The sequence below is a fragment of the Melanerpes formicivorus genome, unplaced genomic scaffold (genome assembly GCF_026170545.1).
Source record: "Melanerpes formicivorus ecotype bairdi unplaced genomic scaffold, bMelFor1.0.p_v2 SCAF_15, whole genome shotgun sequence".
In the NCBI taxonomy this organism is placed as follows: domain Eukaryota; kingdom Metazoa; phylum Chordata; class Aves; order Piciformes; family Picidae; genus Melanerpes; species Melanerpes formicivorus.
In genome coordinates, this window is record NW_027142367.1 from 2,315,425 (window position 1) to 2,342,601 (window position 27,177).

At 43.6% G+C, this 27,177-nt stretch overlaps 2 protein-coding genes across 3 annotated transcripts in view; both read left to right on the forward strand.

Annotated features, from left to right (window-relative positions):
- SLC6A19 (solute carrier family 6 member 19) overlaps positions 1–11,882 on the forward strand; it is a 31,412-nt gene extending 19,530 nt beyond the window's left edge. The window contains exons 9-12 of the mRNA XM_068147456.1: positions 1,079–1,283; positions 1,898–2,057; positions 5,868–6,030; positions 11,181–11,882. Coding sequence (XP_068003557.1) covers positions 1,079–1,283; positions 1,898–2,057; positions 5,868–6,030; positions 11,181–11,390 — 738 coding nt within the window. The 3' untranslated portion in view covers positions 11,391–11,882. The remainder of the gene's footprint in view (positions 1–1,078; positions 1,284–1,897; positions 2,058–5,867; positions 6,031–11,180) is intronic.
- Positions 11,883–14,581: 2,699 nt separating this feature from the next.
- Positions 14,582–27,177, forward strand: part of LOC137445754 (sodium-dependent neutral amino acid transporter B(0)AT3-like) — a 38,399-nt gene continuing 25,803 nt past the window's right edge. For both annotated transcript variants that reach the window (XM_068147750.1, XM_068147752.1), the window contains exon 1: positions 14,582–14,831. In XM_068147750.1, the coding sequence (XP_068003851.1) occupies positions 14,636–14,831 (196 nt within the window). In that variant the 5' untranslated portion in view covers positions 14,582–14,635. The remainder of the gene's footprint in view (positions 14,832–27,177) is intronic.

Consider the following 27,177-nt stretch of genomic DNA (forward strand, 5'->3'; position numbering starts at 1 on the left):
TAAGCCACACCTTGAGTACTGTGTCCAGTTCTGGGCCCCTCAGTTTAAGAAGGACACTGAGATACTTGAACATGTCCAGAGAAGGGCAACAAGGCTGGTGAGAGGCCTTGAGCACAAGCCCTATGAGGAGAGGCTGAGGGAGCTGGGATTGTTTAGCCTGGAGAAGAGGAGGCTCAGGGGAGACCTCATTGCTCTCTACAACTACCTGAAGGGAGGTTGTAGACAGACGGAGGTTGGTCTTTTCTCCCAGGCAACCAGCACCAGAACACAGAGCACACAATCTCAAGCTGTGCAAGGGGAAGTTTAGGCTGGAGGTAAGGAGAAAGTTCTTCACTGAGAGAGTCATTCGCCATTGGAATGTGCTGCCCAGGGAGGTGGTGGAGTCACCATCCCTGGATGTGTTCAAGAGGGGATTGGACATGGCACTCGGTGCCATTGTCTAGTCATGAGGTGTTGGGTTATAGGTTGGACTCAATGATCTTTGAGGTCTCTTCCAACCTTGGTGATACTGTGATACTGTGGTAATTATTTACCACTTTTTTTTTCCTTTGAATATATGAAATGTTTAATTCCTACTGGCAATCTGTCAGACTAGTAACTAAAACCACAAATGTTCCAGGCTGACCTTGTGTGGGCTGGTAAAACAGCAGTAAGTGCTTCTCTGGAACTAGCTATTTGTAGTTGTCATAGCACAAGAAGACCAGGGAAAAGATTCCCAGAGCAAGGATGCTTCCCTGCTGGAGCAAGTCCTGTTGTGATCAGTAGGAGTGTGTCACAATGCAAAAAGAATGGACTTTGACACACACCAGTGTGAAAAAGCTACAGGAAGAATTAAATGGGTGCAGTTATATTTTTGTTAATAAGGTGGTAAATTACAGGTGAAAACAGGGGTCCATAAAATTCCATGACATATCATTTGTATTATAATTGCAGTAAATATATTGTTGTATTAGGAGAGCTTTGTGAAAAGCCTTGTGTCGTGGTTTAGCATCCTCCAAGTCTAGTGAACACTAATGTAAATGTAAGTGCTGTGCAATGTTAATGAGCCTCATTTTGGAGCTTCTGACATCTTCCACAGGGAGTTGAAGGAACTGGCCTAGCCTTTATTGTCTTCACTGAAGCTATCACCAAAATGCCTGTCTCACCTTTGTGGTCCATTCTCTTCTTCATCATGCTCTTTTGCTTGGGTTTGTCATCTATGTTTGGAAATATGGAAGGTGTGCTTGTACCTTTACAAGATCTTAAGCTTATACCCCCCAAAGTGCCTAAGGAAATGGTTACTGGTAAGTGCTTTTTAGAGAAAAATTACCTCCTCTCCTGTTAGGGAATGAATTGTATGCTGAAAAATCAACCCACCACCCATCTACTTTATTATCTGGCATGGTCCTAAGACTCCCAGATAACCTACTGAAGGTTTTCTCATGTCCCCCATTGAGGCAGCGCCTGTGACCTTCCTTCTGTGCCTACAAACAGCTGCTTACCCTGTGGCTTGTCCCTCAGCCTGCTCATGAGGGTTCTCCCTCTCCTCCATTGTGCAGCTGAAGGACCTGAGCACTTCACCCATTCTGTCCCACTGACTAGGAGGAAGAGGACCTGTTTCTCTCCTTGGCCTTCTCTCATTTTGTTTGCAGCATATTGTGCTGCAATGGAATTAAAAGTTACTTATAAAGCCACTGGGAAAATATCTTAACAGTTTTGGGGGGTTTTGTGGTTGGTTTGGTTTCTGTTCTGGTTTTGGGTGTGTGTGGGGGTGGGTTGTTTGGGTTTTCTTTGGTTGGTTTTTGTTTGCTTGGTTTGGGGGGTTTGGTTGTTTTGTTGGATTTTTGGTTGGTTTTGGTTGTTTGTTTTGCATTTTCCCCCTTTGCCTAAATATGCTGTTGTTTTGTTGTTTTCACAGGTCTCATTTGTTTGGGGTCTTACCTGATAGCTTTTATTTTTGTGCTGAACTCTGGGAATTACTGGCTGGCTCTATTTGACAATTTTGCTGGCTCTATTCCCTTGCTGATAATTGCATTCTGTGAGATGTTTTCAGTGGTCTACATTTATGGAATAGACAGGTATGAAATACAAGTTAAACACTACTACAAACCGGTGCATAAATTGATCAGTTGTGTAACTGCAGTCTTAATACATTTCAGTGCATAGAATCTCTGTTATAGGAATCATTGAAATTACCTAGTACTTGTGATTGAGGGTTCTAATACAGTGCTCAACAACAAGACAAAATGCTTTATTAAGACAGGCCTTGCGCAACCTTGTCCCTGCCCATGGCAGGGGGGGTTGTGTCTAGAACATAGAATCATAGAATCATAGAATCAGTTAGGTTGGAAAATACCTCAAAGATCATCAAGTCCCACCTGTCACCCAACACCTCATGACCACTAAACCATGGCACCAAGTGCCACGTCCAATCCCCTCTTGAACACATCCAGGGATGGTGACTCCACCATCTCCCTGGGCAGCACATTCCAATGATGAATGACTCTCTCTGTGAAGAACTTTCTCTTCACCTCGAGCCTAAACTTCCCCTGGTGCAGCTTGAGACTGTGTCCTCTTGTTCTGATTCTGGTTGCCTGAGAGAAGAGGCCAATCCCCTCTTGGCTACAACCTCCCTTCAGGTAGTTGTAGAGAGCAAGAAGGTCTCCCCTGAGCCTCCTCTTCTCCAGGCTAAACCCTCCCAGCTCCCTCAGCCTCTCCTCATAGGGCTTGTGTTCTTCAAAGTCCTTTCCAGCCTAAATCATTCCATGAATCTATGAATGATTGTAGTGGGGATTTTTATTTGCACATGAAAGCTTTGCACTTTATTAATACATTATAATAGATAATGTACTATAACAACCAACTAAAATAAACAAAACCCTAAGCTATTGCAAGAAAATATTAAGCTAGTGCCCTACAGTGTAATAATATGACTACGAATGATTTAATTTTCAAGTAGGTAGCAGAATGTATGTATTTTAAATGGCCACATTAGTGGCAGTATAGCTCATTTACATTTTAAATATGGTGACAGTTACGATAAATGTCCTTCAGGAAAACAGCATTAAAAATTTAATTAGCAGAAACAAAGTACAAGTACACTGGCACTGAGCTAAAGTTTAAAACTGAGCTGTATCACAGGAGGGTTCCAAAGCAAGGATGTCAGAGCAGGCTGCTGATACTGTTTTACAGCAGGATGCAAATATTGGGATGCTATTGGGAAGCATTCTTAGCTGATAGGTACAGGTCTTTACCAATTGTAGCAGTGAGTACTTATTAACCTACCAACTTTTTAGAGATGTAATAAAACAAATGTTGTCATATTACTGTTCATAATTAACATATAATAACTGCAAATTAAAGCCTGAGAACTTCAGAAACCCATAGATTTTGCCTGAACCTGTTCCAGACCCTCTAGCTGTGACACTCCCATCAATGGGAGTGAATGCCCTGGTGGCATTAGAGGGCTGGAGCACCTCTCCTATGAGGACAGACTGAGGGAGTTGAGGCTACTCAGTCTGGAGAAGAGAAGGCTCCAAGAAGGCTTCTTGTGGCCTTCCAGTAACTGAAGGGGGCCTACAAGAAAGCTGGGGAGGGACTTTTAGGGTGTCAGGTCATGACAGGACTGGGGGGAAAGGGAAAAAACATAGAAATGGGTAGATTCAGATTGGATGTTAGGAAGAAGTTCTTCCCTATGAGGGTGGTGAGACACAGGAACAGGTTGCCCAGGGAGGTAGTGGCAGCCCCATCCCTGGAGGTTTTTAAGGACAGGCTGGATGTGGCTCTGAGCAACCTGATAGAGTGTGAGGTGTCCCTGGCAGGGGAATTTGAACTAGATGATCCCTGAGGTCCCTTCCAACCCTAACAATTCTGTGATTCTATGAATGGCCTGGTGGCCCATTTTCTCATACTGAAAGTTTCATATCATAGTATTATAGTATCATCATAGTATCATAGTATCAGTCAGGGTTGGAAGGGACCACAAGGATCATCTAGTTCCAACCCCCCTGCCATGGGCAGGGACACCCCACACTAGGTCAGGCTGACCAGAGCCTCATCCAGCCTGGGCTTAAACACCTCCAGGGACAGCACCCCAACCACCTCCCTGGACAACCCATTCCAGGGCTTCACCACTCTCATGGTGAAGAACTTCCTCCTCACCTCCAGCCTGAATCTCCCCACCTTCAGCTTCATTCCATTCCCCCTAGTCCTATCACTCCCTGTGATCCTGAGAAGTCCCTCTCCAGCCTTCCTGTAGGCCCCTTTCAGATACTGAAAGGCCACAATTAGGTCACCTTGGAGCCTTCTCTTCTCCAGACTGAACAGCCCCAACTCCTTCAGTCTGAGGAAGCATGAATCATCGTAAATAAACATCCCAAAACCAGGAGCCACCTTAGAGAAATAAGGTTTATTTTAATTTGTTAAGAACAGAGAATTCTGTGTTGATCACCTTTTCTTCTCTTTAAAATCTCCCAATGCTTTACAAAGCCATATTAAAACCATAACCAGGACACAAACATGGGCTGACGCCATAGAGGGCTGGGGATGGATTCAGAAAAGAGCTGCAAGTCAAACTTTCATGTTCCTGGCTAGTGTGTGCTGCTGTAACCCTCTTTGAGTACAGAGCTATCAGGGCTGCCCTAAGGTGATATTATCTGCCCCAGATGAATTTCTGTGACCTTTTTCTTGGAAAAGGCAAGTGGTAAAATGATGGCTCTCCTGCTTGATGGAAAACTGTGTGCTATTCCATCACAACACTCATGTGAACTACACCTGGACGTGACCTGCAGTGGGGTTGTGTGGATGCCATTTTAAGAATGATACCTAGATTTTAGAAGTTAGGGATTAAAAGATCAATTTATGCAGCTGAATTCTCTATGTTGTTAATAGCTGTAGGACTGGATGAGGCACTTGGTGCCATGGTTTAGTTGATTAGATGGTGTTGGGTGACGGGTTGGACTTGGTGATCTCAAAGTTCTTTTCCAACCTGGTTAATTCTGTATCTGTATCTGACCAACTGAATAGTCCCCTCAGACACAGGAAAACCAGGCAAGGGGGTTAACAATACAAGCCCTATGACTTCCAAAATTATTATTTTTTAAGAAGTGTATCCACATGGTTCTGCTTCATATGTAGAGATCATAACTCCTTCAGGACTGACTGCAGCTAGTATCACTCTCAGGACAGGGATTTGCTGCTCTGAGCAACCTGCTGTAGTGTGAGGTGCCCCTGGCCATGGCAGGGGGGGGTTGGAACTAGATGATCCTTGAGGTCCCTTCCAATAGTTCTATGATTCTATGATTGTTTGTTGTTGTGGAGACATTTTTGCCCCATTGTTCACTGCCTTCTCTATGAGTAACCCAAATAACACATCTTTAGATTCTCTTAATCAGTGTAAAGTGTAATATTGTTTCAGTACTCAACCTGAAAAAAATAGCAGTAATCTAAATTAAGCAAAAATTATGCACAGAATTTAATGTTGCTTAATGCTCCAGTTTCCTTTTAATTTTAGTATTGTGTCATTCCTTTTAGTTTATGTAGCTTTGAGATGCTTACCAAATAATCATGAAACCATACTGTGATATTTTATAGGGAAACTCCCTCTGCATTAATTCTTTTGTATTCCAAACTATTTCACATACCCCTCACAGACTTCTCGAAGAAAATAAACTTGCAGATATAATTTTCCTGACTTGCAACTATATCTGCATTAATCTGAACTACTTAGGTCTAACTCCCAATGCTGTTATCAACCCTCCTTTCACAATGACATTAGCAAAGTCCTAGAAAGCTCAGCTGGAGACAGTCTGGGCTTCTCTGTTTATGAGCAGGAGCCCTTTGATCCTGACCACTTTCTACTGTCCTGAACTTCCTGTTTTTCCTTATAGGTTTAACAAGGACATTGAGTTCATGATTGGACACAAGCCCAACATTTTCTGGCAGATTACCTGGAGAGTTATCAGTCCTCTCATTATGTTAGTGATCTTCCTCTTTTATTTTGTGGTGAAAGTCAATGAAGAGCTGCTTTACAGTGTTTGGGACCCGAGCTCTGTAAGTATATAAACCCCAAAATATTTATTTAGAATTATTTTATGTATTCTTCTTTAATGCAAGAGCCATAGTCACCTACATCCATCTCTCATTTGAAACAGTTTTCCAGTACAAAACTTACCTCAAGAGGCCTAGTAAAAGTAATCCTAAACTCAGATGTGATGTCTGCAACCTGTCTAAAGAGAAACCTAAGCAGATTTTCCAAAGCAGAAAAAAACAGACCATGAGTCCAGTTGCCAGACAAGACTGAAACAGATGTGAACTCCCCAGCAGGGATTATGGAAGAGCTGAAAATGTCACAGCCTTTCTATGTTGAAAAAGCGCCAAATATGTGAAGCTATTTTGATAGTGCTCACATTTCTGTATACATTTAAAAGCACAGAACTACCCTTGTGCTGGTTACTTATCACTGATGGAGGAGTAGAATAGAATAGAATAGAATAGCATAGAATAGAATAGAATAGAATAGAATAGAATAGAATAGAATAGAATAGAATAGAATAGAATAGAATAGAATAGAATAGAATAGAATAGAATAGAATAGAATAGAATAGAATTAACCAGGTTGGAAGACACCTTTGAGATCATAGAGTCCAACCTATCATCCAACGTTATCTAATCAACTAAACCATGGCACCAAGCACCCCATCCAGTCTCTTCCTAAATACCTCCAGTGATGGTGACTCCACCACCTCTCTGGACAGCACATTCCAATGGGCAATCTCTCTTTCTATGAAGAACTTCTTCCTAACGTCCAGCCTAAACCTCCCCTGGTGCAGCTTGAGACTGTGTCCTCTTTTTCTGGTGCTGGTTGCCTGGGAGAAGAGACCAACCCCCACCTCTCTACAACTTCCCTTCAGGTAGTTGTAGAGAGCAATAAGGTCTCCCCTGAGCCTCCTCTTCTCCAGGCTAAGCAACCGCACCTCCCTCAGCCTCTCCTCATAGGGCTTGTGCTCCAAACCCCTCCTCAGCTTTGTTGCCCTTATCTAGACACATTCCAGCATGTCTATTTTGTGTCTTATATAAGGCTTCTTCATTGTAAATTGTGTTATTCCTTATGCTAAAATTCAGTATCAGTTACTGTTTGCCTTGTTGTTATTTACAGCTCAGGAACTTAGTACATAGTAACTCCAGGGAGCATGTTTCTGGAACAAGAGACAGATAATCTATGTGAATGAAGAGAAAAAGATGTTTATTAAGAGAAAAGATCTTGCTAAACTAAAACTCTGATTTATATATATATATATATGAGTTTAAGTATATATAGTATTAGTATAGTTTAAGTATATCAGCAAATTTGCAGATGACACCAAGTTGGGAGCAGATGTTGATCTGTTAGAGGGTGGAAGGGCTCTGCAGAGGGACCTTGACTGCCTGGACAGATGGGCAGAGTCTAACATGATGGCATTCAACAAGTCCAAGTGTTGGGTGTTGCACTTTGGCCACAACAATCCCATGCAGAGCTACAGGCTGTGGTTGGAGTGGCTAGAAAGCAGCCAGACAGAAAGGGCCCTGGGAGTACTGATTGACAGCTGCCTAAACATGAGCCAGCAGTGTGCCCAGGTGGCCAAGAAGGCCAATGGCATCCTGGCCAGCAGGAGGAGGGAAGTCATTGTGCCCCTGTACTCTGCACTGGTTAGGCCACACCTTGAATACTGTGTCCAGTTCTGGGCCCCTCAATTTAAGAAGGACATTGAGATGCTTGAGCGTGTCCAGAGAAGGGCAACAAGGCTGGTGAGAGGCATTGAGCACAATCCCTATGAGGAGAGGCTGAGGGAGCTGGGGGTGTTTAGCCTGGAGAAGAGGAGGCTCAGGGAAGACCTCATTGCTCTCTGCAACTACCTGAAGTAGGGTTGTAGCCAGGAGGGAGTTGGTCTCTTCTCTCAAGCAACCAGTACCAGAACAAGAGGACACAGTGTCAAGCTGTCCCAGGGGAAGTTTAGGCTCGAGGTGAGGAGCAAGTTCTTCACTGAGAGAGTTATTAGCCATTGGAATGTGCTGCCCAGGGAGGTGGTGGAGTCACCATCCCTGGATGTGTTCAAGAGGGGATTGGACATGGCACTCGGTGCCATTGTCTAGTCATGAGGTGTTGGGTTATAGGTTGGACTCAATGATCTTTGAGGTCTCTTCCAACCTTGGTGATACTGTGTTACTGTGATATATATATATATATATATATATATATGTTTTTCTTTCAGAAATCTTTCCTTATGGAATTCCAACACTATTTGTTACCTAAATTTGGAGTTTACTCTTCAGTTCATGTGTCAAGTCCTCAGTGATGCTTGTAACTGAAGGAAAAGCTGAATGTTGGCATCACTTTGTATAGATGGGCAGAGGCAGTTTTAGTCTATGTACACCTTAAGTGTGCTTCTATAAAACCAGTTGACACTGTATGCACTCTTGGTGCAGATGAATGTGGGGAGAACAACAAAGCATTAACTTCTTAGTTTGGGGTCTATGCCCATGCTAGCTGCATGAAGGCTTTTGCACCTGTGATAAATGGTGTCTCGCAGGGGTCCATACTGGGACCCATGAGTTTAATATATTTATCAATGATATAGACAGTGGTATTGAATGCACCATCAGCAAGTGTTCAGATGACTCCAAGCTGAGTGGTGCTGTTGATACACCAGAGGGACAGGACAGCATCCAGAGGGAGCTGGGCAAGCTGGAGAGGTGGAACCAGGTGAACATCATGAAGTTCAACAAGAGCAAGTGCAAGGTTCTGCACATGGGCTAGAACAATCCTCTTTATCAATACAGACTGGAGGAGAGGGAGAAGCCCTGTGGAAAAAGACTTGGGGGTGCTGATGGATGAGAAGCTGGACATGAGCAGACAGGGTGTGCTTGCAGCCCAGAAGTCAAAATACATCCTGGGCTGCATCAAAAGGTGTGTGGCCAGCAGATCCAGAGAGCTGATTCTGCCACTTTGCTCTGGTGAGACCTCACCTGGAGTAATGTGTACTGGTCTAGAGCCCTCAATACAGGAAGGACATGGACCTGGTGGAGCAGGTACAGAGGAGGGCCACAAAAATGATCAGGGGATTGGAGCACCTCTGCTACAAAGACAGGCTGAGGGTCCTGAGGTTGTTCAGCCTGGAGAAGAGAATATTCCAGGCAGACCTAATAGCAGCCTTCCAGTACCTGAAGAGGGCCTACAAGAAGGATGGATAGAGACTGTTTACAAAGCCCTGTAGTGATAGGATGAGGGGCAATGGTTTCAAACTAGAGAATAGTAGATTTAGATTGAATGTTAGATTCTTTACTATGAAGGTGGTGGAACACTGGAACAGGTTGCCCAGGAAGGTGGTTGGGGCCCCATCCCAGAAGATACACAAAGTGAGGCTCAACAGGGCTCTGGACAGCCTGATCTAGCTGAGGATGTCCCTGCTGACTGCAGAGGCTGTTGGAATAGATGACCTTTGGAGGTCCCTTCCAACCCAGACCATTCTGTGATGCTATGATTTTAAATGAATCCATGTTAGTATTAATTAATTAAATTAACATTAAATTCCACCTCCTGCAGAATAAAAACCTGTATGTGGTACAGAGATAGACATATTAGGAAAAAAAATGTGGGTTCCATTAGTTTCTTTGTCACTTCATCTCTTTCTGGCCTCTGTAGATCTGCTTTATGATCTCCAGACTACTACTGGTGCCAGGCAGCACACTTACTTTGTAAAGATTAATTTTTATTTTCATAAGACAGAGACAGAAAGAGAGAGAAATGAAAGTGGGGAAATGGAGATGCTTTCTTCTCTGTTGCTAACTTCATTTCATTCTTAATAAGGTTTCACACCCTTGGAATTCAGTCTTCCCACCCAAAGGCAACAAAGCTAGTGAGGGGTTTGGAACACAAGGCCTATGCGGAGAGGCTGAGGGAGCTGGGGTTGCTTAGCCTGTAGAAGAGGAGACTCAGGGGAGACCTTATTGCTGTCTACAACTACTTGAAGGGAGGTTGTAGCCAGGAGGGAGTTGGTCTCTTCTCTCAGGCAACCAGCACCAAAACAAGAGGACACAGTCTCAAGCTGCACCAGGGGAGGTTTAAGTTGGATGTTAGGAAGAAGTTCTTAATAGAAAGAGTTATTGGACATTGAAATGTGCTGTCCAGAGAGGTGGTGGAGTCACCATCACTGGAGGTGTTTAGGAAGACACTGGATGGGGTGCTTGGTGCCATGGTTTAGTTGATTAGATAGTGTTGGATGATAGGTTGGACTTGACAATCTCAAAGGTCTTTTCCAACTTGGTTCATTCTAGTCTAGTCTAGTCTGTTTAACCACAGCCCTGATGGCTTGTGAGATCTCTCATCCCCTGTGGTGGGTTGAAGTTTCCCCCCCAACATTAACTTTGCCAGACCAGCTCAGGTGGAAGCAAATGAAAGCTGTGTTTACAGGCAAGACTACAATCTACAGTGGAATGCAATGAATATGTACTAAATATACAGCATTTACAGTATTTACAGATATTTACAGTTAACTAACAACACAAGAACCCCTCTGGTCAAGAAGACCAGAGAAGCTGTCACTCTGCTCCCCCCGTCCCCCTGTCCAAAAGAGGGGAAGGAGCAGAGAAAAAGTAGCTCTTAACTAAAAACATGCAGCCAGGGTCAAGCAGAAGCAGGTCAGTCTCCCTTCAGAGCAATGAAAAGAGCAGGGAAGAGATGAGAAAAGGAGAAAATTGCTTTGGTACAACCAGTCTTGCAGCAGATATCTCTCCAGTGAAATTGTTTAGAATTACCTCTGTTTACATTTACATTTTCCTACTTTAATTTATTTACATTTATTCGTTTGTTTGTTTACATTTTTCTACTTTTCTGCTCAAAATCTGTAACAACATTTTAAAGGCATAGCCTAAAACCACCACATCCCCACACTTCATTATGCCTGGGAAGCATGCTGAGGGCAGTCCCATGACTCTCCCTTCCTGGGTTTTTCTTCTTTCACTCCATCCTCTTTCTATCACTTTTAAGCAAAAATAAGTCCTAAACATCTGAGACTTGAAACCCACAAGCTAGATGACATTGTGGAACTGGAAAATTATTATGCCATTGTGGCTGGCTAAGGCTTTGATCAGTTGAATTATTGAACATCTGCACGTTCCCAATTATTTGCTCCTCATAACTTTCTACAACTTGATTGCTCTGTCAGGAGGATTTCCCCAATCCACAGAAGACTGAATATCCTGGCTGGGTGTATGTTATTATTGTAATCATCGCTGGAGTGCCTAGCTTGGTCATCCCTGTCTTTGCCATATGCAAAGCCATCAGAAATTGCTGTCAGAAAAAGAATGATTCTACAAGCCTTATCATCTCCTCATCTGAGACCTCTGTCAATGGAAACTTGAAGTACTCAGCATAAAACCATTCTAAGCATGTGGAAGGATGTTTTGTCAGTGAGAAAAGTAACTATATTTTTGTAAAGAACCCAAAGTTAATTTTATTTACACAAAAGGATAACCATGTGGGGTTTTTTTCCAGGTAAACATTTGTTTACTTAACAATGCAAGGCATTGTGAAGAGTGAATGGCTTGGTTCCTGAAAGCAAAACAGCCACATTTGTGAGTGACTGGGACACCAGGCCAAATTACTCCTTCTTTTTCTGGTTGTGATGCCATCTCTTTTGCAATTGGCCTGCAGTTCTCTCTTTGGGGGAGATACTGCACCTGGCATGCTGTAAGGCCTCTTCCCCTATTGGTTGGGCAGCCAATATGAAGGGTAACTGAATACTGACTTGTCTTGCACATGAAATTGTTTTTACTTTCCATGCCACTGTCTTGCACAAAGCCACCAATATAATTTGTCTCATGTAAAAGTTAAACATATTTAATAAAAACATTTCTAAGTATGAGAATGACAGCTTGATTCATTTATAGTTCTGGATGTTTTATTAACTGCCTATTACTTTCAAGCTCCCAGCAGACAGCACTGCTTTTGCTGTTAGCAGAAGAGGTAGCCTTGCAGTAGGGCAGCAGCAGTTCACAAAATGGCAAAGTCTGCCCTCCCTTTCAAGCAGGAGCAAGTGGTGCATCACTTGCCTGTGAAGCTGGGGTGGGATCCAAGGCACCCAAGTGATGCAAAGCTGCTTGCCCTAATCAGTCACAATCAAGGTGGGCAGCTCTAGTTCAGACACACACACAGGCACAATGCACATGCATACCTACCTTGCAATTGCCTCAAGCTTCTAATTTCCAAGTGACCCAGAGGAGCTCAGTCAGAAGTCTCATTCCTTATGTGGTCACTGGAGAGAGAAATGGGCACCATTAGAGCATCCAGGCTGAATGCCAGAAGCTGTCAGTTCAGATGTCCCCTCTGGAGAGGTGGCACTTTTATCCATAGGCAACCCATCTGTACTATTTTGCAGCTCTTCCTATACCCGCCTTTTGAGACAATCAATGATTCAATTTACACCCTGAAGCTCACTTAGAATCAAAATCCTCTCTTACAAGAACTAGGGATATTTAGGGTATATCTACTCTAGAGTGTGTCTTTAGAGTAGTTAGTGTATCTGCTCTAAACTGAGAGTGAAATATCAGGCACTGAATATGTGTTTGAGTGATTGGATTAATTTTAATTCCAATTTGGTTTTCCCTTTTTATTTTTCTTTTTTTCTTTTATTTTTCCCTTTTTTCTTTTCTTTTTTTTTTTTTTTTTTCCTTATGATTTGAATGTGAATAGGTCTTTATATCCTTTAAAGATGTTATTCTGCAGTGGGAAAAATAAATGTTGTCAGATTTTCCTGCTGAGAAAAAACTTAGACACTGAAAATGAGTAAAATTGAGTTGGAAGCTGCAGGTGGTGAGTATGGAAATCAGTGTAGTCTGCTGCTAGAATGGCTTCAGCACAGCACAAGGCATCTCCTGGTTCAGAGCACAGCAGCAGAAGGGGCAGTGGTGGTGGTTGCCCTGGCAGCAGATATGCTAAGTATGGAGAAACCACACTGTGTGCCCTCTGAGCTATCCCAATAGGGGGTAGGGAGGCTGAGTTGTTCTACCTATGGATCTGGATGTTTGCAGAGCTAAGGAGGTTTGCATAGTCCAGATGTGAAACTGGCTTCTGGTTGCATGACCTTGGTAGCCTAATCATACATGTATGCTTAGCTGCAGAACAGAACTTTATTTCTTCTTTAAGTATTTGAAACAAAAAAAAAAAAAAAAAAAAAAAAAAAAAAAAAAAAAAGAAAGAATCCATCTGCACTTAGCTACTTTTCTTATTTCAAAACAAGGCCAATGGCATCCTGGCCCGCATCAGGAACAGTGTGGCCAGCAGGAACAGGGAGCTCATCACTGGTTAGGCCACACCTTGAGTCCTGTGTCCAGTTCTGGGCCCCTCAGTTTAGTAAAGATGTTGAGTTGCTGGAATGTGTCCAGAACAATACTGGGGAGGGGTTTGGAGCACAGCCCTATGAAGAGAGGCTGAGGGAGCTGGGGTTGCTTAGCCTGGAGGGGAGGAGACTCAGGGGTGACCCTATTGCTCTCTACAACTACCTGAAGGGAGGTTGTAGACAGGCAGAGGTTGGTCTCTTCTCCCAGGCAACCAGCACCAGAACAATCGCACACAGTCTCAAGCTGCACCAGGGGAGGTTTAGGCTAGATGTTAGGAAGAAGTTCTTAATAGAAAGAGTTATTGGCCATTGAAATGTGCTGTCCAGAGAGGTGGTGGAGTCACCATCACTGGAGGTGTTTAGGAAGAGACTGGGTGGGGTGCTCAGTACCATGGTTTTGTTGATTAGATGGTGTTGGGTGTTAGGTTGGACCCAATGATCTCAAAGGTCTCTTCCAACCTGGTTAATTCTATTCTATTCTATCCAGTCATAAAAGGTTGATTTAATGAAGCAAGCAAGTTGGCTGGCTGATGTGTTTAATGTGGAGTGAAGTGATTCAGTACGCAAAATAGCAAACCCCTGGTATAACTTAAGGGCAACAGAAAAACATTCTCACATACTTTCAACTGAAGGAAAGCATTCAGCTCCTGCATTCATCAGTAACTATTTAATGAACAATGAAAATAGTCACTTGGGATTCATTGACAGGTGGGAAGTGATTAACCCATAGCAGCTAGGGTGAAAATGGACTAAATTCTCATGTCTGAACATACATAGTCTACTGTTTATTATTTTAATTTAGCTTTTAAATCTACTTTTTGCACTTGCAAAAGATGTCTTCATTCCTTTACTCTAGGAGCAAGCTAAGAAAGAAAATGCAAACACTTTATTCACAGATTTTTCTAAGTAGTTTACTACCTTAGTCAATCTATGGTAAAGGTTTCTTTTTAATCACATTCAGAGTCACAGTTCTCTGAAGGTATCTCAGAAGAGGAGAGCAGAAAATAAAGACCTGTTTGATCTCGAGTTGCCCATTAACAACATTTTCCCAAGGGCTCTAACTATAGATGGAGCTGGGGAAAAAAAAAAAAAGTCAGGAGTGGTCACTCTCAATATAATATCAATTCCTGGTTTTGTCTTTAAACTGCAGCTTTGGCAATGACACATTGCAACACATCACATAAAAAGAAAGCTCCACCTCTCCTTCCAGGATTCTCCACTCCATCCCACACAAAACCAACAGAAGAGACAAAACCAACAGAAGAGAGCATCTTTTCACTTCTATGGAAAGGTGCTTAAGAAGCCAAGGGCATTCCATTGCAATGTCAAAAGATTTATCAGTGCCACCTGAAACCCTTAAAGAAGATGGCAGGCCCAAATGGGACAATAAATTCCAGTATATTTTAAGCTGTATTGGATTTGCCGTCGGCCTGGGGAATGTGTGGCGATTTCCATACTTGTGTCAGATACATGGAGGCGGTAAGACTGGAATGGGACTTTGCCAGAATGTTCAACTATACAAGTCTGCTATAGCTATATGTGGTAGTTTTAGGCTATGTCTTTAAAATCTTTCACAGATCTTGAGTAGAAAAGTAGTAAAATCTAAATAAATCACTATTGGGTGTGAAAAGGAAAACAAAGATAATTCCAAATAATTCCATTGGAGAGATAAGGAACTTAAACTAGTTGTACCAAAACAATTCTCTCCTCTCCTCTCCTCTCCTCTCCTCTCCTCTCCTCTCCTCTCCTCTCCTCTCCTCTCCTCTCCTCTCCTCTCCTCTCCTCTCCTCTCCTCTCCTTGAGTCTCCTTGAGTCTCCTTGAGTCTCCGCTCCTTGAGTCTCCTCTCCTTGAGTCTCCTCTCCTCTCCTCTCCTTGAGTCTCCTCTCCTTGAGTCTCCTCTCCTTGAGTCTCCTCTCCTCTCCTTGAGTCTCCTCTCCTCTCCTCTCCTTGAGTCTCCTCTCCTTGAGTCTCCTCCCCTTGAGTGTCCTCTCCTTGAGTCTCCTCATACTACCTTGCTTCTGCTCGACCTTGGCTGCATTGTTTTGGTTAAGACTAAGAGCAACTTTCTCGGCTCCTTTCTCTTCTCCCTTTTGTAATGCGGGCAGGGGGGTGGGGGGTGGGGGTGGGGTGGGAAGAGAGGGCATTAAAAAGGAGAAGCTAGTAGCTACTTAATGTTGGGGGGCAAATTTCAACCTACCACACTATACTAACTTAGGATGGTCATGGAAGTTTTGTATTTACATTGTGTCTTGTTGATTTGTTTGGGGGGGGTTGGGTTTTTTTTTCTCCTTTTTAAATTATCTAATTCTCATAAATATTTTGCACCAATTAGATTAGCCATTTCCTATAGGAGAATATTTCAAGTTAACATTGAGGAAGCAAGACCACACTGATGCAAACTCTCAGCAAAACCAATGTTAAAGTTCTTACATTGCTCCTACAGTCCTGATGGGAGCAGGATACAGAACCTGCAGCTCATTACACTGTGGAAAAGTGAGAAGGCTTGAGGAGGCCTGAACAAACCAGACCCTAGCAAAATGGTCACTGCACTTTCCTTTAGGAAGGTGAGCAAGGCATTGCCCTCCTTTCTCTGATGCTCTTAGGTACTATTTTATTGTCTGGAGTTGCCCTTGCACAAAACTAAATTGCATTTTTTGACATCTGTGAGGCTATTTAAAAAACTTAGCTGATAGAACACCAACAGGAGCCTGCCAGGCAGTGCAGACAGCTGCCCAAGCCTGTCCTTGGGCACCATTCCCACAAAGGATTCCTTTAGAAGCAGCTCATTTGGTAAATACAAATGGATCAGAAAAGAGTACTTGATGATCTCTGGAGGTCCCTTCCAACCACTAACATTCTGTGATAACTCACCATTCACAGTAACTTTTGAGCTGTGCTGTGGCAGGCTGTCTAAAGCACAGTGAGACAGCAAATTGAAAGGTAATGGATAATACTGGGCTAAAACAATTATGTGGAGAAACAGAAATTCACACCTGGAGAAAATATCAGATAGAAAACCTTATTAAATCCAAGCTTGTTCTACCAAGATAACAGCATTACTTGATGAGCTACATCTATTTGAGTCAAGCAAGTAACCAAGACTGGATGCTGCCTTTAATGGAAGGAGGTATTTCAGAAAGAAGTAACCTCTTAGGGAGTCTGCTAAGTAGATGAATAAATGAGGTATGGCAGAGCAGTAGGGAGTAGATGGAGATACTGCTACTGATACAAAGGCTTCTGACTTCTTCTGAAAGTCCACCTTTCAAGTTCAACTTGGAAAAGTACACAAAATGCATAAAAGCCCCAACAGTTCTTGGTCTGGAAAGCTCAAGGTCTGCAAAACCTCTAGGACAAGGAATGACTTAAGAATCCAATCTGTTTAGCTCATGACATTGAAAATGAAAGAGTGTGTTTATCATAAGCAGATAAATAAACATTTCCCATGACACATTTACAAGATGTGAAATCCAGCGAAACGTTCTCGGGGTGCCATAACTAAGTGGTTCGAAAGCAATGGGTGCAAGCTGTTTCTCTGTGTTTGCCCATGAGAATGGCTGGAATGGTCACTTCAGTTAATAATGCATTAAAGAGACATGATAAGCACTTTTAGAGATGTCACTCTATCAGCTATGACATGGGACCTGAAGGGAGGATGCTCTTCTGAAGTAGGAGCTGTAGGTCAGACAAATACCTTCCAGCACCTCAGGTGGCCTTTCTGTATTGGTGCAAAGGAACAAAAGCATTCCGTATTAACATGCAACATACAACATACTAAAACTAAGGTAATGTGGTATTTTTGTAATGCAATAAACAATTAATGCAAAGTGCTTAATGGCAGGTTTGAAACTCACAGACGTGACCATTGCAAGATGCAGCTCCTCCACACATCTCATTACACAGACCTTTTTCTGGGGCCACCAACTGCATGAGGCTTCCTGAACTCTCTGCTTCAGGGTTTTGTGTGATATCTGTTACGAATTAAGACAATATATTGTTCTACTGACCATAAAAAGGTTCCCACATCTCCCCATGAAGCACAAAAGGCTGCTTCTCTGTGCTGGAGGCACAGGACTAACTATAGCCAGCTGTTTTTCCACTGATTCAGATCCCAGCCCCACTTCAGGAGACTAGCAACACTTGCCTCCTACTGATGTTTGATTTCTCCCCTCTAACCCTGCACTCCAGGGTCCCTTGCATCCTTGCCCTGCAGAACTCTTCCACCTCAGAAGAGGGAGTTTGAGTGCAAGTAGATCCTCAGTGACCTGTCTCATGACTGCACCATGCTTAGAAATTCTGTTTTCTTCTGTGTCCAGCTTGTGAGCGCTGATGTATCCCATAGTAGCTGCTAGGAAACTTATTGTTGCCTTCCAGTATCTAAAGGGGGCTACAGGAAAGCTGGGAAGATACTTTTTAGGGTGTCAGGTAATTATAGGACTAGGGGGAATGGAACAAAAATAGAAATGGGTAAATTCAGATTGGATGTTAGGAAGAAGTTCTTCCCCATGAGGGTGGTGAGACACTGGCACAGGTTGCCCAGGGAGGTGGTGGAAGCCTCATCCCTGGAGGTTTATAAGGCCAGGCTGGATGTGGCTCTGAGCAACCTGATCTTATGTGAGGTGTCCCTGCCCATGGCAGGAAGGTTGGAACTGGATGGTCATTGAGGTCTCTTCCAACCCTAACAATTCTGTGATTCTATGATTTAGAACAGGTTTAAACATAATGAAAATAGGAAAATTATTCAGGGACAAAGGTTGCATCGTTCCTTTGCTCCAAGAGTAGTAGTTTTGCTAACAACAACAAAAAAATCAGTGTCAAATGACTGTCAGACTCAGTAGTGCACATAGCTACTTTGCATCACTACAAGATAGCAGTGAATAAAGGTCAGGAGGTTCCACCTCAACATGAGGAGGAACTTCTTCACTGTGAGGGTCACAGAGCACTGGAACAGGCTGCCCAAGGAGGTTGTGGAGTCTCCTTCTCTGGAGACTTTCAAGACCCATCTAGATGTGCTCCTGTTTGAGCTGTGTTAGATTCTATGGTCCTGCTCTGGCAGGGGGGTTGGACTCAATGACCTTCAAAGGTCCTTTCCAACCCCTGACATCCTGTGATCCTGTGATATAAGGATATACAGCCAATGTTTGGTCACTGGATTTTAACAAAGGGCTCAGAGAGCTCAACATCAGGACAGACTTTGTAGCAAAGTGCTGCATGGTTTGCAAATAATTCATTCCAGAAAGCTGGTGTTGGAAGACTTTGAGTGAGTCATGAAGACCACCAAGAAGACAGAGTTGTTGGGTTTACACCAGTGTACAATGTAGCTGAGTTATACTTCTGCTAATTTAAGGCAGTGACGTGATTTGGGTTTGTGTTTGTGCAAGCAAAGCACTTAGATGCAAAAGCCCAACAGATTTCAAGGGGCACTGGAGTATAAATCCTGTTGTGTGCATCCGAAGACGTCAACATGAGAGACAGCAGCAGCATCATGGCTCGTGAGGAGCCCTGAAAATTGCAGTGGTTCCCACAGCCACAAGCACAGCAGAACCCAGTATGGATGTGGCATAGACATGCCCTGGGGCTGAAGGGCTTCTGAGGTGTAGGTTCCAGTTTCACAGGTGGTTCAGGTGATACCCAAGTGTTTAAGAGTTAGGCTTTTCCTCATTTCCAGATCTTTTAAAAAACAAGAGATAAAAAATAAGTTCCTCTCATGTCAGCTGTTCTCATCAGACCTCTGGACCTTATTCATTGCACATCAATGTTACTCAGTAACTTGACTATAATATCAGTTTTGCTGACATTTATCACCCACTGCTGTTACTGATTATTTGGCTTTATTGCCTGAGTAAAGTTAGGTATTTACTTTTCATGACTAATGGATATGAAGGTTGTTTGCCACAGTGAGTGAGTGGTGACAAACACAAAGGTTCCCAGGCAACTGGGACCCAGCGTACAGTGTGTCGCTTACAGCTGAGGTTTAAGCAAGTCACATAGCTCTATATGTGCATATAGAGGTGGTGGAGTCACCATCATTGGAGGTGCTCAGGAAGAGACTTGATGGGGTGCTTGGTGCCATGGTTTAGTTGTTTAGGTGGGTTGGATTGGTTGATAGGCTGGATGCAATGATCTTGAAGGTCTCTTCCAACCTGGTCTGATCTATTCTATTCTATTCTATTCTATTCTATTCTATTCTATTCTAGCATCAAGTATACTAAAAAAACCCTAACCCAGTTCTAGCTGCACCTTACTGCAGTATTTGACTTTTGATTATATCTAGTATGTATATAATACCCATGGGTAGCTTGTATTTTAATACCCATGGGCATTACAAATAGGCATCATACCCAAGCCTACAAGGTGACTGAAAAATATATTCAATATAAACCAAAGTTTCTTTCTAAGGAAACAAATATACATAAACACTAAAGTCTTGCTAGAAAGGGAGAACTGTTTACTTCTGAGGCAATGATTTACAGACTTTCATAACTCGTGGCCTACCTTACCTTCTGCTAGAATTTGAACTACAACTTGCTTGCTTGCCTGGCTCACTTTGTCCTCAGGAGGAAAATAAAATCTGAGAGGAACAACAGGTATACCCAGAAGATACTGTTAGAAAGCAGGGGGGGAAGGAAGGAGGGAGGGGGGAGGAATTGTATTCAGTCTTTGATGGAAAAGTTAATTATGTTACAAGGAACATAATTTGTGGATTGCTACCATGTCCTGCTCAAGTCCTCAGTGAAAAGCTACAGCATTTGGGATCAATCCTTTCATAACTTCTTATACTTGATTGCCCTTTACAGATCAGGTTGGTTGGTGCATGCTTGCCAGTGGGTGCTCCTCTCTTGCATCCTTTAGGCATAAGTATTTAATAGAGAAGTTCACCAAGGTTGTTTTATAAGTTGATCTGTGGGTGTTACCCACCTATCTTTGACATGGCTATTGCCCCCTCGGTTTTCTGGACATAGCTTTAGCTCCTTCATCCTTACACTAGAAGATATGTCATCTACATATGAAACTCAACCCTGCAAAGCTTCAGGGTCTGCAACTTCCTGCAACATGACCTCCAAGACAAAATCAGTGCCATCATAAATACTCTGCAAAGACGTGACCTTATTACTCTCTACAACTACCTGAAGGGAGGTTGTAGACAGGCGGATAATGGTCTCTTCTCCCAGGCAGCCAGTACCAGAACAAGAGGACACAGTCTCAGGTTGCACCAGGGGAGGTTTAGGTTGGATGTTAGGAAGAAGTTCTTCACAGAAAGAGAGATTGCCCATTGGAACGGGCTGCCTGGGGAGGTGGTGGAGTCGCTGTCATTGGAGGTTTTCAGGAGGAGACTTGATGGGGTGCTTGGTGCCATGGGTTAGTTGATTAGGTGGGTTGGATTGGTTGAAGGGTTGGACGCAATGATCTTGAAGGTCTCTTCCAACCTGGTTTATTCTATATCTATTCTTTATCTATGACATTTGCAGTAGCCTAATGAACTCCTATAAACTGCATGTTATATACAGCTTATAGTATACTGCATGCTGAGCTACCATAAAACTACATTATGTATTAAAAATAGTTCCTTATTGTTTTTAGCTGGAACAGTGCCTGTGCAGAAGACATAGCAAAGATGATGAAGTATTGTTTTCCAGAGAGAGCTGAATATTACTAAGTTGCTGCTTTTTGTCCTACCTGATGTCTTGATGTCATTTGTTGCTGTGTTGGCTACTGTGCTGCTTAGCTGAACTCCTATGGAGAAAGGGGTTGGAGTTGATATTCCCCTTTCTATACCTAATAACTTTGTATCAGAGTGAGTAGTTACCACCCATTGCAATTTCTTGCAGGTAAACAAATTATCACACTAAATTCTCAGCCTTTCAGAAAAATCTGCCAGTGGAACTGGTGAAGTAGATCATTGAATGCTTGTTGCATTGTGTTGTACGGAGATGTGCTTTCTGAGTTTTTCAGACTCTATAGATGTGTTTCCTTTGGAATTAATATTTTGCCAAGTTCTGAGTAATTTCAGTGATCATTATAATTTTTTTTTTTTCATTCCTAAATCTCTAATCTGAAGGAAATTTATTATTCATGGTCTAGACTTTCAAATGCTCATGTATCTTGAGGTCATCATTTCAAGTTACCTACCTTACTTCTGATAGCTAATCTTCAGGCAACAATATTGAGCACAAGCATCAGCTCCCCTAAGTTCTTATCCACCATTTAGGAAGTCTTTATTGGTACCCTGACTTCATAGTTTCATAGTTTCATTCAGGGTTGGAAGGGACCACAAGGATCATCTAGTTCCAACCCCTCTGCCATGGGCAGGGACACCCCACACTACATCAGGCTGGCCAGAGCCTCATCCAGCCTGCTCTTAAACACCCCCAGGGATGGGGCCTCGACCACCTCCCTGGACAACCCATTCCAGGGTCTCACCACTCTCATGGTGAAGAACTTCCTCCTCACATCTAGCCTGAATCTCCCCACCTCCAGCTTTATTCCATTCCCCCTAGTCCTATCACAACCTGAGATCCTGAGAAGTCCTTCCCCAGCCTTCCTGTAAGCCCCCTTCAGATACTGGAAGGCCACAATTAGGTCACCTGGGAGCCTTCTCTTCTCCAGACTGAACAGCCCCAGCTCCTTCAGTCTGTCCTCATAGGAGAGGTGCTCCAGCCCTCTGATCATCCTCGTGGCCCTTCTCTGGACACTTTCCAGCACCTCCACATCCCTCTTGTAATAGGGGCTCCAGAACTGGACACAGTACTCCAGGTGGGGTCTCACCAGGGCTGAGTAGAGGGGGAGGATCACCTCCCTCGACCTGCTAGCCACACTTCTCCTGATGCAGCCCAGGATCTGATTGGCTTTGTGGGCTGCAAGTGCACACTGAGAGCTCATGTTGAGCTTTTTGTCCACCAGCACCCCCAAGTCTCTCTCCTCAGGGCTACTTTCCAGCCAGTCACTGCCCAGCCTGGATTTGTGCCTGGGATTGCCTCGACCCAGATGCAGGACCCTGCACTTGCTCTTATTGAACTTCATGAGGTTGGCTTGTGCCCACCTCTCCAGCCTGTCAAGGTCCCTCTGGATGGCCTCCCTTCCCTCCAGCATGTCTGCTGCACCACACAGCTTGGTGTCATCAGCAAACCTTTCAAGCAAAGCTTATTGATTTTCTTCTCTGCTTCTCACTGAGGCTCATCTGTTTCTGCTGGTCTTGGTGCAACTTCATCAGGAGGCCACTTGGCTGATACTTCAAACTGCTTCCCAGTTCTATTAGTGAGGTCTACTACTCCTATTCTATTCTATTCTATTCTATTCTATTCTATTCTATTCTATTCTATTCTATTCTATTCTATTCTAATTCTGGAACATGTCCAGAGAAGGGCCATGAGGATGTGCAAAGGGCTGGAGCACCTCTCCTATGAGGACAGACTGAAGGAGTTGGGGCTGTTAAGTCTGGAGAAGAGAAGGCTCCGAGGTGACCTAATTGTGGCCTTCCAGTATCTGAAGGGGGCCTCCATTAACCTTTAAAACACTCTAGTTCCCTTGCTGACACCTTTTCAGGTAACCCAGTGGGTCCTTCACACAGTTCCAAACCCAAAGTTCATCTGCAGATTACTCGTTTTTTGCCTAGCTGTGAAGTAGGTACCTGTGCAAAGTACACACTTGTCTCTACAGCTGGGGTTGGCTGTTTCTCACTTGCATCAATCAATGACGTTCTTAAAGAGTAAGCTGAATAAACATCTCCCACTGTTATTAGCTTGGCTGCAGTTAATTCTAGTGTGGGATAGAGGAGATAGAATTTGTTACCATCTCTAAATCCATTCCATCCTGGTGGCTCCATGGCTCTATGATGTGTTGTTAGCTGTACAGAGTGATCTATATATTGCATGATATAATCCCAAGCACTGATACAGGCTGGGCAGCGACTGGCTTGAGAGCAGCCCTGAAGAAAAGGACTTGGGGTGCTGGCACATGAGAGGCTCAACATGAACCACCAGTGTGCACTTGCAGCCCAGAAAGCCAATCACATCCTGGGCTGCATCAAGAAAAGCATAGCCAAAAGCATAGCCAGCAGGTCGAAGGACGTGATTCTCCCCCTCTACTCCATTCTGGTGAGACCCCACCTGGAGTACTGAGTCCAATTCTGGAGCCCTTACTACAAGAATGATCTGGAGATGCTGGAACATGTCCAGAGAAGGGCCACAAGGATGAACAGAGGTCTGGAGAACCTCTCCTATGAGGACAGACTGTGGGAGTTGGGGCTCTTCAGTCTGGAGAAGAGAAAGCTTTGAGAAGATCTTATTGTGGCCTTCCAGTATCTGAAGGGGGCCTACAAGAAGGCTGGGGAGGGACTTCTCAGGATCTCAGGTAGTGATAGGACTAGGAGGAATGGAGCAAAACTAGAAACAGGTAGATTCAGATTAGATGTCAGGAAGAATTTCTTCCCCAGAAGGGTGGTGAGACACTGGAACAAGTTGCCCAGAGAGGTGGTAGAATGAGGTGATAGAAGCCTCATCCCTGGAGGTTTTTAAGGCCAGGCTGTATGTGGCTGTGAGCAACCTGATGTAGTGTGAGGTGTCCCTGCCCATGGCAGGAAGATTTGAACTAGATGATCCTTGAGGTCCCTTCCACCCCTAACAATTCTATGATTCTATGATAACATTTATTAATCTCTGAGCACATGTCACCTGAGGAGCCAGAATGTAAAAGACCTTCAGTGTTTCCAGAGTGCCACAGGTCTTTTCTTTTATACTGTACAGCTATAAGCTTGTCTCCACTCCAATGGTTATTCTGAGTTAGCAGTGAGACCTGTCATGCTGCATACCCATGCTCCTTGTCACTTGAGGCTTTGTTGACAAAATCAACTTAGCAATATGTCCATCTGTATTTGCTGATAGATTGATTTGAAAAAGCACATGTAAGCTTTCTGTGCCTTTTTGGGATTGTTCCTCAGCTGTGCAGTATTCTTGTGCAGGTTCTCCTTCCAGAATATTTGGTAGATTTTGGACTGTGGGGGTTTTTGGTTGGTTGATTGGTTTTGTATTTTTGCTTGGGTCTTTTGGTTGGTTTTCATTTTCCATGACCTTCTTTCAGTAGTGCATGTATCTACTAGTAGGATGGGTGCTTGATGAATCTTGAGAGTCTTTCTGACAGAAGGAATGGTACAAAGTAAAATTTTCCTCCTCAGAGATGTAACTAAATCATGCCCTGATAATATTTTTGATTTTTATGACCACTTCTCCAGGCTTGTAAGGTACTTAAAAATGCTTGATCACTACCATTTTCCATATTCATTTTTTCAGAGGATAAAAAGTGATTGAGGCTAAACTTTTGGTTTTAGAGGCTGCCTGCTTATCTATGTCATTTCTTTTCCTTTTACCATGGAGCATATAGATCCAGAATATCTAGATGTAAGTATACCTTCAATAGCCATAGGTAGAATAATTTACTTATTGGCACTTATTCTTGCTTATGCTAACGCTTCCTTTTCTCATGTCTCATGGAAATCCAACTTACTGAGTTTTTGCTGTATCTATAGCACACATTAAAGAGGTGTTGATGGGATTTTTGCTGTGCCTGTGTTTGAATTTTCTGTGTTGTATTACAATGCTCTCTGCCAGGTACCACCACACTTCTTCATTCTGCTGCTTGGATTTTCTTCTTGCCTTTTCCACAGTCAGATTTCTCATGTCTGTCTTGGTTGGTTGGTTGGTTGGTTTAATACTTAAATTCTGCCTTCTGGCACATTGTCCCCTATCTATTAAACAGGGCCCTGGACTACATAGTGCCAGAGGGCTCATACTCACAATTAGGTATCTCATACATTTCCAGCATTCTTTCTCTTTCTAGGTAGAGGATTTTATGATGGAAAAGAGTAAGCTTATGGTGGAAAAGAGTATGCTTTTCCTGACTATTTCCTTTCCTGCCCTTGGGGGCAAGAGTTGATCTGCTGGAGGGTAGAGAGGCTCTGCAGAGGGACCTTGACAGGCTGGACAGATGGGCAGAATCCAACGGCATGAGATTTAACACATCCAAGTGCCGGGTTCTGCACATTGGCCACAGCAACCCCATACAGAGCTACAGGCTGGGGTCAGAGTGGCTGGAGAGCAGCCAGGCAGAGAGGGACCTGGGGGTACTGGTCAATGGTAGGCTGAACATGAGCCTGCAGTGTGCCCAGGCAGCCAGGAGGGTCAATGGCATCCTGGCCTGCATCAGGAACAGTGTGGCCAGGAGGAGCAGGGAGGTCATTCTGCCCCTGTACACTGCACTGGTTAGGCCACACCTTGAGTACTGTGTCCAGTTCTGAGCCCCTCAGTTTAGGAAGGATGTTGACTTGCTGGAATGCGTCCAGAGAAAGGCAATGAAGTTGGTGAGGGGTTTGGAACACAAGCCCTATGAGGAGAGGCTGAGGGAGCTGGGGCTGCTTAGCCTGGAGAAGAGGAGACTCAGGCGTGACCTTATTGCTCTCTACAACTACCTGAAGGGAGGTTGTAGACAGGCGGATGTTGGTCTCTTCTCCCAGGCAACCAGCACCAGAACAAGAAGACACAGTCTCAAGCTGCACCAGGGGAAATTTAGGCTGGAGGTTAGGAAGAAGTTCTTCACAGAGAGAGTGATTGGCCATTGGAATGTGCTGGCCAGGGTGGTGGTGGAGTCATCATCATTGGAGGTGTTCAGGAGACTTGATGGGGTGCTTGGTGCCATGGTTTAGTTGATTAGGTGGTGTTGAATGGTAGGTTGGACGTGATGATCATGAAGGTCTCTTCCAACCTGGTCTATTCTATTCTATTCTATTCTATTCTATTCTATTCTATTCTATTCTATTCTATTCTATTCTATTCTATTCTATTCTATTCTATTCCATTCCATTCCATTCCATTCCATTCCATTCTATTCTATTCTATTCTATTCTATTCTATTCTATTCTATTCTATTCTATTCTATTCTATTCTTTTTGCATAAAAATACTGTAAAGCAAAACAATGAATAACTGAAAAGAGTTTCACACCACATGCCACTTGCTTGAATTGGGTTTGAGAACTATTTTAGCTCCATTAACCATTTTTTGTTAGCCCAATCTCCTGCTGTGCTTTCATATTTGCAGACAGCATACTTTTTACATTGTTCTCATGGAAAACCAGTAGTTTCTTTCCAAGTGTGGCACTATGTTTTGCTGTGTTGTAAATATGACTGCAGATACGTACACATCTAAGCATGCTTTACTGTCAACAGTTCAACTAACAAACAGAAAAGAGGAGAGAGATAACAGAGGGCAGTTTGCACTAATTATTACACAGTTACTTCCAGGGAGATATGATATGGGAGATATGTTGTTTCCTTATGGACCACTCTGCTAGCAAGGGCTCAGCATCACATGAGCTGCAGCTGCCACCCGGAGCTGGTGTGTGGCCAAGCAGCTGGGCCGACAAGCAGAGTGCTCTGCACCATGTCCTCCAGTCACTCCTGTGAATAGTTTTCTCTTCCCAGGAGACGGCCCAAGAGGTCAGGCAATTAGGAGGGCCCAGTGGGTGCCCTCAGGGGTGCTGCCAAGGGGGCATATTGCAGCAGGTTTGAAGGGCAGAAGAGGACTGAGCATGGTGAGATCTTACTGATTTCTTGCAGCAGGGACCTGCAGACTCCTTATTATTTGTCTGGGAGCTTCAACAGGTATCTCCAGATGAGATTCCATCGAGTAGTAAAACACCTAAAAGTCAACACTGTTGTGGCTCAATTCCCTCTAAATCGCTCTCTTGGGGGACTTCTAGCAGCCAGTCTAGAGCTTTCTCCAAGCAAGAAGACTACTGAGCAGGGGTACCGAGAATCCAGATGGAGGATTTAACACAC